We start from the raw sequence: 13009 nt of genomic DNA on the forward strand, positions 1-13009 counted from the left end.
ATTCCCACGGGCGTATGGATACGCCCTCGGTCCTTAAGGACTCGGGATGCAGGGCGTATCCATACGCCCTATGTCCTGAAGAGGTTAATTAACATGCCAAGATACAAGCTGCAGCCAACTTATAAAACTGCATCTAAATTACAGCCGGGGTAAGTGCTCAAAATCTTTGTCTAGTGTGGAGTTCCAAGGAGACATGACCCCCGGTACTGGCACAGTTAGTAAGTTCTCAGCAGAAATTACCAGCTGCACGCACTACTGCAGTATCAGTTCAGGTCGACTCACGTGCCTGACCAGCGCAGAGTACCCGAAGGCAATCCGGGCATGCTGTAAGTTGTAGTTTTGCAACAGTTGGAGGCGCTCTGGTTGGGAAACACTGCTCTACATTGATGCACATCTGTGTAGCCACCCACTCTTGTAGATGTAGGGGAGTACCCCTTTAAGAAACACTGATGTTAAGTAAGACAGCGACCTCCTGGTGACTGCCTGGCAGGCAGCCACGTATAGCGGTTTCTTTTCCAGGAGCCCTGTTGACACAGAGATTTAGCACGTTTGACATGATGATTTCAGTAACGCATTGGCTTTAATTGTCCGCACGTCGCTTTCCGCTGATGGATCTTTTTACATTGGCTTAATCTAATTTTCATTAGTTTGCATAAAAGTCACCCATAAGCCGGCCGTAATTAAAGCCGAACAAAAGTAATTGCATGCATATGTCCGGAGCCTTTCTAATATTTGCCGCGCCCCGGGGGCCACATCTCCCAAATAGAGATGAATGTGGCACGCTGCGACCAAGTGTATTGTTTAATTATCAGATGCCACGTTGGAGTGGTGTATTAGCGGGAAAGGATGACTTTGATATTCTGTCCGTAATTACAAGATGATCCGATTTGTCTTTTCCTTGTTGACCTATAGTTAAACTCTCCAGCCCCAAGGGAGCTATTACTCTCTGTTGTCAGGAGATACTTTAGACATAAACACTGCTCATTGAGCCGGGCCACAGCTGTAACCGCATTGTTCTTTAGCGGGGTCATTTTCACATTTCCTATAATGGTGTAATGAACAGATCAACACTACTGTTATTTATTTTTTTTAGAGGACTGCCTATGTATTGAATGACAAACTAAATTAACAAAGGGGATGGCGTGCTCGACTGCTGGTGCGCTCTGCTCAACCACTAGTCTGTATTACTTGCTGACTTTATAGAGCCCACCTTTACATCATGCAATTATCATTTATATACGTACAGGTGCTTTTCGTTTCATGGTTGCTCAGCGGTTAGCACTATTGACTTGCCGCACTGGGATCCTAGATTCGACCTGATACACATGTTCACGGATTTTTTTTTATGTTTACGCGTGTTTCCTCCTGGGTCTCCAGTACCCCATTACACTCCAGAATCTGAAGGTCCATTAGTTTTCCTTGTCTGTGATTGAGAATAGGAAGATATGATTATGAGCCCTATGGTTATGCTCTGCAGCCGAAAATCCAGGAAAATCGTATATAGAATAAAAGCATGCCTGTCATATCACAGAAAAAAAATTATGCTTATATATGTTACTTTTTAGGTCATACCGATGCTTTTCATGTCTTTTTTTTTTTTTTATGTCTAGCTTCTGTATTTGGCTCACAATTCCCTCTGTTCTGCTGCTCATCATTCTGACATTCACTGCTCATGAAGGGGCATGTCCGAGGCAAGCACTAAGCCCGTCCTTACTCACCATGCATTTGCTTCCTCCCTGAGTCTGCTGTGCTGGCTCTATTTATCTAATTAATGCAGCATGCTCTGTATCCCCATCCTCTGTTTTCAGACAGGAGTCTGATAGACAGGACAAAAGTGAGCACAGTGCTAGTCCCGCCCTCACTTCCTGGACTTTGTCCCTGCCTGTGCTTTAGCTGGGACAAAGAGAATCCTGCAGTTTGACAGGATTATGTTCTGGATAGTATTGGGACCCCTAGTGGTCTTTTTTTTTTTTTTTTATAAGCCATGCTTCCTATAAAAATGGAGATTACTTATTTTTGTGAAGTATTTTAGAAAGGTTAATGTTTTGATCCCAAAACATTTTATATGTTGTCACTGATGAAAATTATCCAAAGACCTTTTGCAATATGGCTGTTTGAATATTTGATAAAGAAAACATCCCCTGAAAATCCCACCACTAGGGGTCCCCATACCTACTGGGACACTAACCAGTCCTGCATCAGGCTTGTACATTAGTCATGGACAAGAGATGACTCTTGGACAAGGCTGCATGAGCAGACACACCAATCACTTCCCACCACCATAAGGGAAGGACACGCCCCATTCCATCACACACCAATCATCTCCCACCACCACCACAAGGGAGGGACATGCTCCATTCCATCACACACCAATCATCTCCCACCACCACAAGGGAGGGACATGCCCCCTTCCCCTGAGAGGATTTCTAACACTGTGAGCTAATGAAAAGAGGTATTTGTATAAAAAAATAAAGGGGTTAGAGGCATAAAAAATAGATGTACATGATTAGAATTAAATACTGATTAACATATTAATTATTTTTTGTGGGATCAGACAGGTAAGCTTTAAAAGTTCATCTGCTTTGCGTCTACTGTAAGACTAGGGCCATGCACAGTGTAAATGATTTTCCACAGGAGAAAAAGCAACAATCCACAGTAGGAACTCTACATGAAATGGTGTAAATCTACACTGGTGTGGATTTTTTATTCAGTTTAAAGTTAAATACATGGGATTGTAAGAATCTGCACTTGTTTCCACAGCAAAATCTTCAACACTACGAATTTTGACTTTTCCATTGAAGTCAGTGGGGAAAATCTGCAACAATCTCTAGCACTTACAGCTGAAAAAAAAATTGACATGCTGTGGATCTGAAGCTGAATTTCCATGTGGATTTTTTTCCAGATTTTTCTTAAATGTCATCCACTTTACTGCTGCAGTAAATTTTGTGGATTTTCCACTCAGAAATTCTGTACTGAGAATCTCTAGGGCATCTTTAAAGGGATATTTCGCTGCCTCAGCGTTTAGAACGTTTTGTTCCTAACGCTGGGTGCAGGCAGCAATGGGTCGTGATGTCACGGGCCCGCCCTTCGTGGTGGCACACCACGCCCCCTCAATGCTAGTCCAGTGCTAGTCCACGCCCCCTCCCATAGACTTTCATTGAGGGGGTGGCGTGACATCACGAGGAGTGTAGCCGTGACGTCACGACCCCCGCCGCCCACACCCAGCATTCTAAACAAACGCTGGGTGCTGCACAGAGATCGAGGGGGTCCCAGCTGTGGGATCCCCACAATCAGACATCTTATTCCCTATCCATTGGATAGGGGATAAGATGTATAGGGGCGGAGTACCCCTTTAATGGTTGACCTAAGCTTGTTGCAGATCCTTACTCAGAAATGTTGTAACAAATAAGCCACTTGTGTACCCGGCCTAATGGGCACTGATGTGTCTCTGAACAGCATTGTAGAAAATAACAAAATCTCTGACTATATCTGGATTTGTATTATGCATTTACATTATTTTCTTGCATTATGCTTATGTGTCTTTTTTTTTTTTCAGTGAAAACCCACAAGCAGCAAGGCTTGATCCCAGTAGCAGCTAGAACAGTTATTACCCATCTGGTGAACCACGTAGGACATTATCCCATGAGTGGAGACCCTGCCATGCTGAGTAGTCAGATCTTTGAGAATCACGACAATCCCTACAGTGAAAGCTCCGACCTCTCCCCACAGCTCTTCCATAGCCCCAATCTTCAATTCTTTGTACTGAATAACACCACACTGGTGTCCTGCCTGCAGATCCCAGCAGAGAAGAAGCTACCTCCTGGTGAGGAACTATCTTCTGCTAGTTCAGTGGTTCGGGTTATCATGAGGGACCTTTCGGGCAAGTACAGTTGGGAATCTTCCATCCTTTATGGACCTGCACATGAACATTCTGTACAAAAGTCTCAATGGTCTTCCCTTCTTCCTGCCTTTAATACGTCTTCAGTTACTGTAGAAGAAGATCAGCAACCAGTTGCCCAGCGGGAGTCTGAGGAATTTTCCTTAGTCCAGTCAAGGAGGAGAGACAGGGAAGCTCTGCCTTTATGGGACAACTTGTCAGATGAGGAAGATGCTCCGGACTGCCTTTTGCAGTATCTGGGAGCCACAAGCCCCGAGTGCCTTCAAAGACCAGGAGTTCCCCTGAATGTTCCCTCTCCGCCACCAGCTTGCTTTTCTGAAAAACTGGAGAATGAGGTCAGTAATGCTATTTTAAAGCAGTGTGCAGCGGAGAAGGAATTTGCAGAGAAGCATTATAGTAATCTGCACATGAGAGCCATGCCTCAAGAGGAACCAAGCAACCAAAAGCCAGAGTCGGCCTTCTACTACTCCCGACTGCTGCTCAGCATTCTAGGCTTGAACTCCTGGGAGAAAAGGTAAAAATGTTACGTTGATTTTTACAATGTCAAAATTCTTTTTACGTCGGACTTAGCCGTAGGGTTGAATAGACCAGACCTAGTCTAATTGTGACTTGTTTGGTCGGTTATATGAAGGTGTACATGTAGGGCTGGGCGGTATACCGGTTCATACTGAATACCGAAATTTTTGGGCAGCACGATATGAATTTTTCCCATACCGCAATACCGGTCGGGCCCCTCCCCCTTGGGAATGAATTATCAGCCCAGCGCTGCGCTGTCCCAACATAGGGGAACTAATCATACATAACCCGCCAGCGCTGTTCTGCGCCCCCCCCTCCCCCCACCAAATCATGTGACCCGCCAGCCCTGTTCTGCTCCCCCCCCCCCCCCCACCAAATCATGTGACCCACCAGCGCTGTTCTGCTTCCCCCCCAGTACATTATCAGCCCAGCGGGGTACTACTCACATGTGTCACCCGCAGGCACTGCCCTCCTCCTCTTTGTTGGGGGCCGCCAGCGCTGGAACTCTATACTGTACGCCAGTGGTCTCCAACCTGCGGACCTCCAGATGTTGCAAAACTACAACTCCCAGCACACCCGGACAGCCGTTGGCTGTCCGGGCATGCTGGCAGTTGTAATTTTGAAACAGCTGGATGTCGGCAGGTTGGAGACCACTGCTGTACGCTGTATCCCTATGCCCGGGCTGCAAAAGATAAAGAAAATAAACTTTAACTTACCTACGTCGGCCTTACGCTGGGGACGGGAACGTATGAGAACCGTCAGCCTATCACCTGCTGCAGTGATGTCCCGCCCCGGCCAGTGATAGGCTGAGCCCACTGTCATGGGCAGCACATCGCTCCGGCCGGTGATAGGCTGGCGGTTCTCAGACGATCCCGTCCCCAGCGTACGGGCGACGTAGGGAAGTTAAAGTTTATTTTCTTTATCTTTTGCAGCCCGGGCATAGGGATACAGCGTACAGCAGTGGTCTCAAACCTGCGAACCTCCAGCTGTTGCAAAACTACAACTCCCAGCATGCCCGGACAGCCGCTTGCTGTCCGGGCATGCTGGGAGTTGTGGTTTTGCACAAGCTGGAGATACGTAGGTTGGAGACCACTGGCGTACAGTATAGAGTTCCAGCGCAGGCGGCCCCCAACAAAGAGGAGGAGGGCAGTGCCTGCGGGTGACACATGTGAGTAGTACCCGCTGGGCTGATAATTAATTGGGGGGGGGGAGCAGAACCTCGCTGGCGGGTAACATGATTTTGGGGGGAGCAGAACAGCGCTGGCGGGTAACATGATTTGGTGGAGGGGGGGGGAGCAGAACAGTGATGGCGGGTCACATGATTTTGGGGGGAGGGGGTGAAAGAAATACCGTTATATACTGTGGAACCGCCATATGTTACAAAAATACAGTGATACACATATTTGGTCATACCACCCAGCTCTATCTACATGTTGTATTTACTCCAAATACAACATACACTAACGTAATACAGACCAAATGTAGTCACAAGTGGACTCTATTTTGTCTATTGGACCCCATGGCACTCTTTTGGCAAATGTTTAACCCCTTAACAACAATCTACATAATTGTATGTGGTGATAGACTACTGGGACTTAGCGCACCAGGATGTACGTTTACGTCCTGTACATGAAGCGAGCACCGGAGCGGTGCTCTCTTCATGCACGGCAGGTCCAGGCTGCCATCAGCAGCCAGGGACTCGCCGGTATAGGCGGACATCAGCCACCGCGCTAATGTTTACCATTAACGCCTGATGCCCTGATCAATACTGTGGCAGTGCAGCACTTCTAATGGCTGATCTGAACGAAATTGCTGGTTTTGGGCCATATCACATCCCAGAAAAATGAAATAAAAAGTGATCAAAAAGTTACTTAAACACAAAATAGGTAACCATGAAAGCTACAGATAAGCACCCAAAAAATGAGCCCTCATACGGCCCTGTATACAGGAAAAAGAACAGCGGTCAGAATAGGGTGATAGGAAACATGCTAAAAAGTTTAATTTTTTTTTTTTTATATAATTTATTTTTTAATCTGTACAAAAGTTATGCATTTTAGAAGGCAAGAAGCAAATACGAAAATGCTAAAATGAAACTGGCTTTGTCCTTAAGGCCAAAATGGGCTGTGTCCTTTAAAGGGATGCTCCGGGGGGGAAACATAATTTTTTTTTTTCATATCAACTTGTTCCAGAAAGTTTAACAGATCTGTAAATTACTTCTATTAAAAAATCTTAATCCTTCCGGTACTTATTAGCTGCTGTATGCTCCAGAGGAAGTTGTGTAGTTCTTTTCTGTCTGACCGCAGATCCCCATAGCAAACCTCTCCTGCTCTGGACAGTTCCTGACACGGACAGAGGTGTCAGCAGAGAGCACTGTGCTCAGACAGAAAAGAACAACTTAACTTCCTCTGTAGTATACAGCAGCTGATAAGTACTGGAAGGATTAAGATTTTTTAATATAAGTAATTTACAAATCTGTTTAACTTTCTGGCACCAGTTGATTTAAAAGAAAATGTTTTCCAGTGGAGTGCCCCTTTAAATACTCCAGAATAAGTGACGTCGCTTATTGCAAACTTTTGGTAGATAAACAACTGATTAGCACCATTGAATAGAGCTACTTTGGATCAATGACAGCTAGTAAAATGACAGAATTCCAAGACCACCCCTTATTTATTGCAGTATATTTTGCCCCACTGGGAAAATACACCATATGAACTTTGCCTTAAAGGGGTACTCCGGTGGAAAACTTTTTAAATTTATTTTTTTTTTTTATATCAACTGGTGCCAGAAAGTTAAACAGATTTGTAAATGACTTCTATTAAAAAAAAATCTTAATCCTTCCAGTACTTTTTAGCTGCTGAATACTACAGAGGAAATTATTTTATTTTTGGAACACAGTGCTCTCTGCTGACATCATGACCACAGTGCTCTCTCCTGACATCTCTTTCCATTTTAGGAACTGTCCAGAGCAGCATATGTTTTCTATGGGGATTTTCTCCTACTCTGGACAGTTCTTAAAATGGACAGAGGTGTCAGCAGAGAGCACTGTGCTCGTGATGTCAGCAGAGAGCACTGTGCTCGTGATGTCAGCAGAGAGCTCTGTGTTCCAAAAATAAAATAATTTCCTCTGTAGTATTCAGCAGCTAATAAGTACTGGAAGGATTAAAGGGGGTAATCCGCTGCTTACACATCTTATCCCCTATCCAAAGAATACGGGATAAGATGCCTGATCGCGGGAGTGATCATGCACGCGGCACCCCATTTGTAATCAGTCCCCAGGGCGTGTTCGCTCCGGGACTGATTACGGTCGACCGCAGGGTCGGCGGCGTGTGACGTCACGCCTTCGCCCCTGTGTGACTTCAAGCTCCGCCCCTCAATGCAAGCCTATGGGAGGGGGCGTGATAGCTATGGGAGGGGGCGGAGCACCGCTGGGTGCCTTGAATGTGTGCAAGGCATCATGAAATCTGAGGATTACCAATGGATTTTGGGTCGCACTGTACAGCCCAGTGTCAGAAAGCTGGGTTTGCATCCGAGATCTTGGGTCTTCCAGCAGAACAATGACCCCAAACATATGTCAAAAAGCACTCAGAAACGGATGGCAACAAAGAGCTGGAGAGTTTTGAAGTGGCAGCAATGAGTCCAGATCTAAATCCCATTGAACACCTGTGGAGAGATCTTAAAATTGCTGATGGGAAAAGGCGCCTTCCAATAAGAGAGACCTGGAGCAGTTTGCAAAGGAAGAATGGTCCAACATTCCGGCTGAGAGGTGTAAGAAGCTTCTTGATGGTTATAGGAAGCGATTGATTTTAGCTATTTTTTCCAAAGGGTGTGCAACCAAATATTAAGTTAAATGGGCACTGTCATGAAAATATTTTTTTTTTTGATATGTTATAGTACTTAAGTATTACAACATATCTCCAATATACTTTTATTTAAAAAAAATGCTTTTAAAACATTTTAAAAGCAATTTGAAATTCGGCCACTAGGGGTCGCCCTCCTAGTGGCCGAATGCAGTGCGGAGTGACGTCACTGCAAAATTCCGACTGATTCTGGCAGGGCATCAGTCGTAATTTTGCGCAGGTGCAGGAACATCCAGGGCTGCGCTTCGGCTCCCCGCATTCGCCGACGGCCCTGCTGCAAGGTACGGGGGTGGGGTGGTACTCACCGAGCGGCAGGAAGAGGCTCCCCCGCACCCGTCTCTCCCGCATCGGCTCCCGGCTCACTCCTTCCACCCCATGAAGCTCCTGTCCTGGGTGCCTCCAGTTGTTTCACCACTACAACTCCCAGCATGCCCTGACAGCCAATAGATGTCAGGGCATGCTGGGAGTTGTAGCGGTGAAACAGCTGGAGGCACCCTGTTAGGAGAACTAAGGGCGGAAGTTGGCCCCCCCAGCAGGCATCAGTGACTTGATGCCTGCTGGGGAAGTCTGCCTGGTAGTGAGCACACTACCAGGCAGACTAAATGCCATTTTTAAAATAGTAAAAAAATAAAATAAATAAAGGCAGGGAGGGTGTTAGGGATAGAAGGGCAATAGGCAGGGACAGAAAAAATAAATCATGATGGTGGGAGCTACCCTTTAAAGGGTGCCAATAAGTTTGTCCAGCCCATTTTTGGAGTTTGGTGACATTATGTCCAATTTTCTTTTTTCCTCCCTTTTTTGGTTAAGTTCCAATACACACAAAGGGAATTAACATGTGTATAGCAAAACATGTGTCACTGCAATCCTTTTCTGTGAGAAATACTTCATTTTCTTGAAAAATTTCAGGGGTGTCAACACTTACGGCCATGATTGCAGATAAAGTGACTTCCACTTCAATGTAGCACAACAGGAGCGGAGCCGGGTATTTATCAGGGGCATGGAGCATCACCCTGCTATTGCCCCTTATGAAATAATAGTTGTGGCTGAATTGTCGCATTCCACTCTCCCTATAATGGTAATGAGATAACTCTGCTCATTTTTACTCAGTCTGCACAGTAAAGCTGACAGATGAGCTAGAGAAAATTAAAAGCATTAACCCATTATGTGGACTCTAATGGCCAGCGTTAAAATGTCTTAACTTTTCTGCTCGATATACCTTGACCTGTATGAAAAAAAACCTTGTGTGTTCAAATGTCTAGAATAAATGTTACTGTGCATTACTTCTTTTTGATCGTAAGTCATGTGATGCCCGCATTCTTTCTTAGATACAGATTCTATTATAGCCCATTGACTAGTGGCAGAGTTTCTTGTGTGTGATTGGTTAATATTAATAATAATAATAATAATATAATAATTACTATTATTATTATTATTATATCTAATAGTTATTAAAGAGAAACGTATCTGGCTGTTATGCAGGGACATGTCAAAGAGGACCTGTGGTAAACCCAACAAAAATGTGATTTTACTGTCATTATGTAGCTTAGGGTGCCCTAATCACACATTGTATAGCTTCTTGGTACACCCTCCAGTTCCTAAGAGGAATCAGTCAGATGGACAGTGATAAGTGGGTTTATATACAGTATGGGGGTGTGTTTGTAGTACGTTGTGGAGCGTGTATGCCTAATTCACACTCCCCTGACTTTATAATCCGGCCCATCACCTGGTTATTTACTCCCATTTTTTTAAAGTCAAGTTTACACTAATACAAACTATAGACCCTCTTATCTCCGGAACACAAGGGTCGTATGAAGAAAAGATAATTGTGTGATCAGGACACCCTAAGCTATTTCATGATCATGCAATCTAACGTTTGGGGGGTTTAAATAGTTTTGTTGATTGATTTTCTTTTTTTCCCACAGGAGTGACTTTCACCTTCTCAAGAAAAACGAAAAGTTACTTCGGGAGCTGAGAAATCTAGACTCCAGGCAATGGTGAGAGGGGCAAATTTTGGGGTTTGTTCTAATAAAATTTAAATTTCTTGACCACTTCATAATCCACAATATTGTTATACAATATGTTAATACTTCTAAATGACTTTAGATCAAAGAATTCTTATCATTGGTAAATCAGTATTAATTGGAAATAGGTTTTACTTTCATTTTAGCAGAGACCGGTATCAAAATATGGTGATATTATTTTTTGAGAGACACCCACTGTAAGGGGGGGAGGGGGGTCTTTTTGTTAGGGGTTAGTTTTATGACAAGGACACAGCTGCTTGTAAAGATTAAATGTGGCAAACTAGGACATGTACCAGGGGAGGACATTGCTGCTTCTAAGAGAATAGCCTAAATCTCTCACAAACAGCCGGTCTGTGGCAGCTGGTGACACAGACCGCCCTGAAGAGAAAGTTTACCTGTTACTGCTGTTCCTAACTTCTTCCTTCTCCTGCTCCAATATACATAGGACCCCCTTTGAGAAGATCTGTATGCCCGCTCATGCATTAGAACTTGACAAGTATTCATTCTTATTAAAGAGATGCCCCCTCTTCATTCTGTGACGTGTACATACTCTAGTAGGGCATATAAAAATAGGGTTTTTATTTTTTAGATTGGACAACGGTTTGATATAAATTAACGTAGTGGACAAACCCTTTAATATAAGTGTCATGTGCGTATCACTATAGGTGCACTTTAGGGTACATGCTCCGCACACAGGTTTTTTAGCAGAAAATGACGTTTCTCTGTCTGAGATCTCAGGTATACCCTTGGATTCTGACAAGGATACTGACACGTAGATTTAATACAGTTTAGGGCTCAGATTAGTCCCATACTATAGTGCTAATCCACATCCATGCAACCATTTGGAGGTTTCCGCATGGAGACATGTCAGGAAGTGTTGTTTTTTTTCCCAAATGCAAATTTTTAAATCAAAGTTTGAAAAATCTGCGTCATGTGAACCTCCATTCAGATTCACATGAAACATAAGGGGTGGATTAGGAGTGGAGTTTACTCGGAATATGCACCCAAAATCCTTGTCAAATTCTGTAATTCAAACAGGACCTTAGTGAAGTTGTATGATCTTGATTTATCCTCTAATAGGGTATATGAGGTTACTGGAGGGTGGCCCTAAGGTTGGTTTAAATTCTGTAAGAATACATTTCCCATTCAGGGTACATTCACATCTAGGATTTGTGAATCCGGCAGCTGGATACGGAGGGAGAATTTTAAAAGTGCCTCCTGCCGGATTCACGCCATAGCCTAATGATTTCAATGAGCCGACCAGCCAGTCTCTCCAGTCGGCTCATTTTTGTACCGAACTGAAAAGCGCAGCAGACCAACGTATTCAGTCCAGAAAATGAGCCAACCAGGGACACTTTCTGACTCTGGGCGGCTTATTGAAAGCAATGTGGGTATGTTCCCAAATCCTAGATGTGATAAACGAACAGGTGTCTCCTGATAGGACAGAGGTTTTTTAAAGGTTGTTCATTATCTTTTAGTCAGATCCTAAATGTATGGTAGAAATTGTAGAGGTTCTTAGAATTCACATGTCAAGTCTTATGTTTGTGGTGCAACCATTATCCCTGGGGTCTGTATTATGTCACCTGATCCTCATCTTGCCAAAGCCTATTCTAATATATATATATATATATATATATATATATATATATATATATATATATCCAAAGAAAAAGATTGCATCACACAAATTTCAAGCAAATCCAGGTGACCTTTATTCCATCCTCAGCACAGTACAAAAAATGCAACATTTCAACGATCTCACATCGTCTTTCTTAAGCATGTACACAACATGTTTGAGAAAGACGATGTGAGATCGCTGAAACGTTGCACTTTTTGTACTGTGCTGAGGATGGAATAAATTTCACCTGGATTTGCTTGAAATTTATGGTCTGCGATCTTTTTCTTTGGATGTTGAAACTTTGGATCCCTAACCAAGGTCCAGATGATGAACGCCTATTGATTGGATTTATGTGGACTTGGATGTGCTGTTCTTTTCCTTCTTATATATATACAGTACAATGGCCTCAACATACAATAGTTTCAACATACAATGGTCTTTTCTGGACCATTGTAAGTGGAAACCAGACTCAACATACAATGTTAAGGACAGACCAGATCTGTGAAACGTGTCAATAGCTGGAAGAACTGATCAATCAGAATGGGCAATTTACTGGTAAAACCCCTGTATTACTGAAGTGTATGCACTGACTGGTGTCTGGTAGCGTTCCCTACAGTGCAAGGAGGTATTACATGTTCTGTACTCTTTACCTGTACCAGGGTTATCTGCTTCTTTGGACACCAGGTGAGGGCGACTCCATGTTACTTTTTTAGGACATTGCGTGTTCTGTACAGGACCCAGAAGAAGCTCCTGTCCTCTACATAGACCAGTTTTTCCCAAGCAGGGAGCCCCCAGCTGTTGCAAAACTATGACTCCCAGCATGCCCGGACAGCCTTTGGCTGTCCGGGCATGCTGGGAGTTGTAGTTTGGCAACTGCTTTAGGCTCCCTGCTTGGGAAACACTGACATAGACCGTGATTTACAGCTCCCAGCAGCTCTTTCTTACTTTTATATGAAAGGATTTGCTTTATCTATATTAGTTATCTACTTATTTTTCTTTAAAGGGGTTATCCAGGCAAAAACTTTTTTATATATATCAACTGGCTCCAGAAAGTTAAACAGATTTGTAAATGACTTCTATTAAAAAATCTTAATCCTTA

The 13009-nt window shown here is 43.8% G+C and overlaps 1 protein-coding gene across 4 annotated transcripts in view; it reads left to right on the forward strand.

The window, feature by feature from the left end:
• Positions 1-13009, forward strand: part of RALGAPA1 (Ral GTPase activating protein catalytic subunit alpha 1) — a 235941-nt gene that overhangs the window by 168168 nt on the left and 54764 nt on the right. For all 4 annotated transcript variants that reach the window (XM_056546922.1, XM_056546923.1, XM_056546924.1 and 1 more), the window contains 2 exons: positions 3557-4412; positions 10194-10265. In XM_056546922.1, coding sequence (XP_056402897.1) covers positions 3557-4412; positions 10194-10265 — 928 coding nt within the window. The remainder of the gene's footprint in view (positions 1-3556; positions 4413-10193; positions 10266-13009) is intronic.

This window comes from Hyla sarda, chromosome 11 (assembly GCF_029499605.1).
Source record: "Hyla sarda isolate aHylSar1 chromosome 11, aHylSar1.hap1, whole genome shotgun sequence".
In the NCBI taxonomy this organism is placed as follows: domain Eukaryota; kingdom Metazoa; phylum Chordata; class Amphibia; order Anura; family Hylidae; genus Hyla; species Hyla sarda.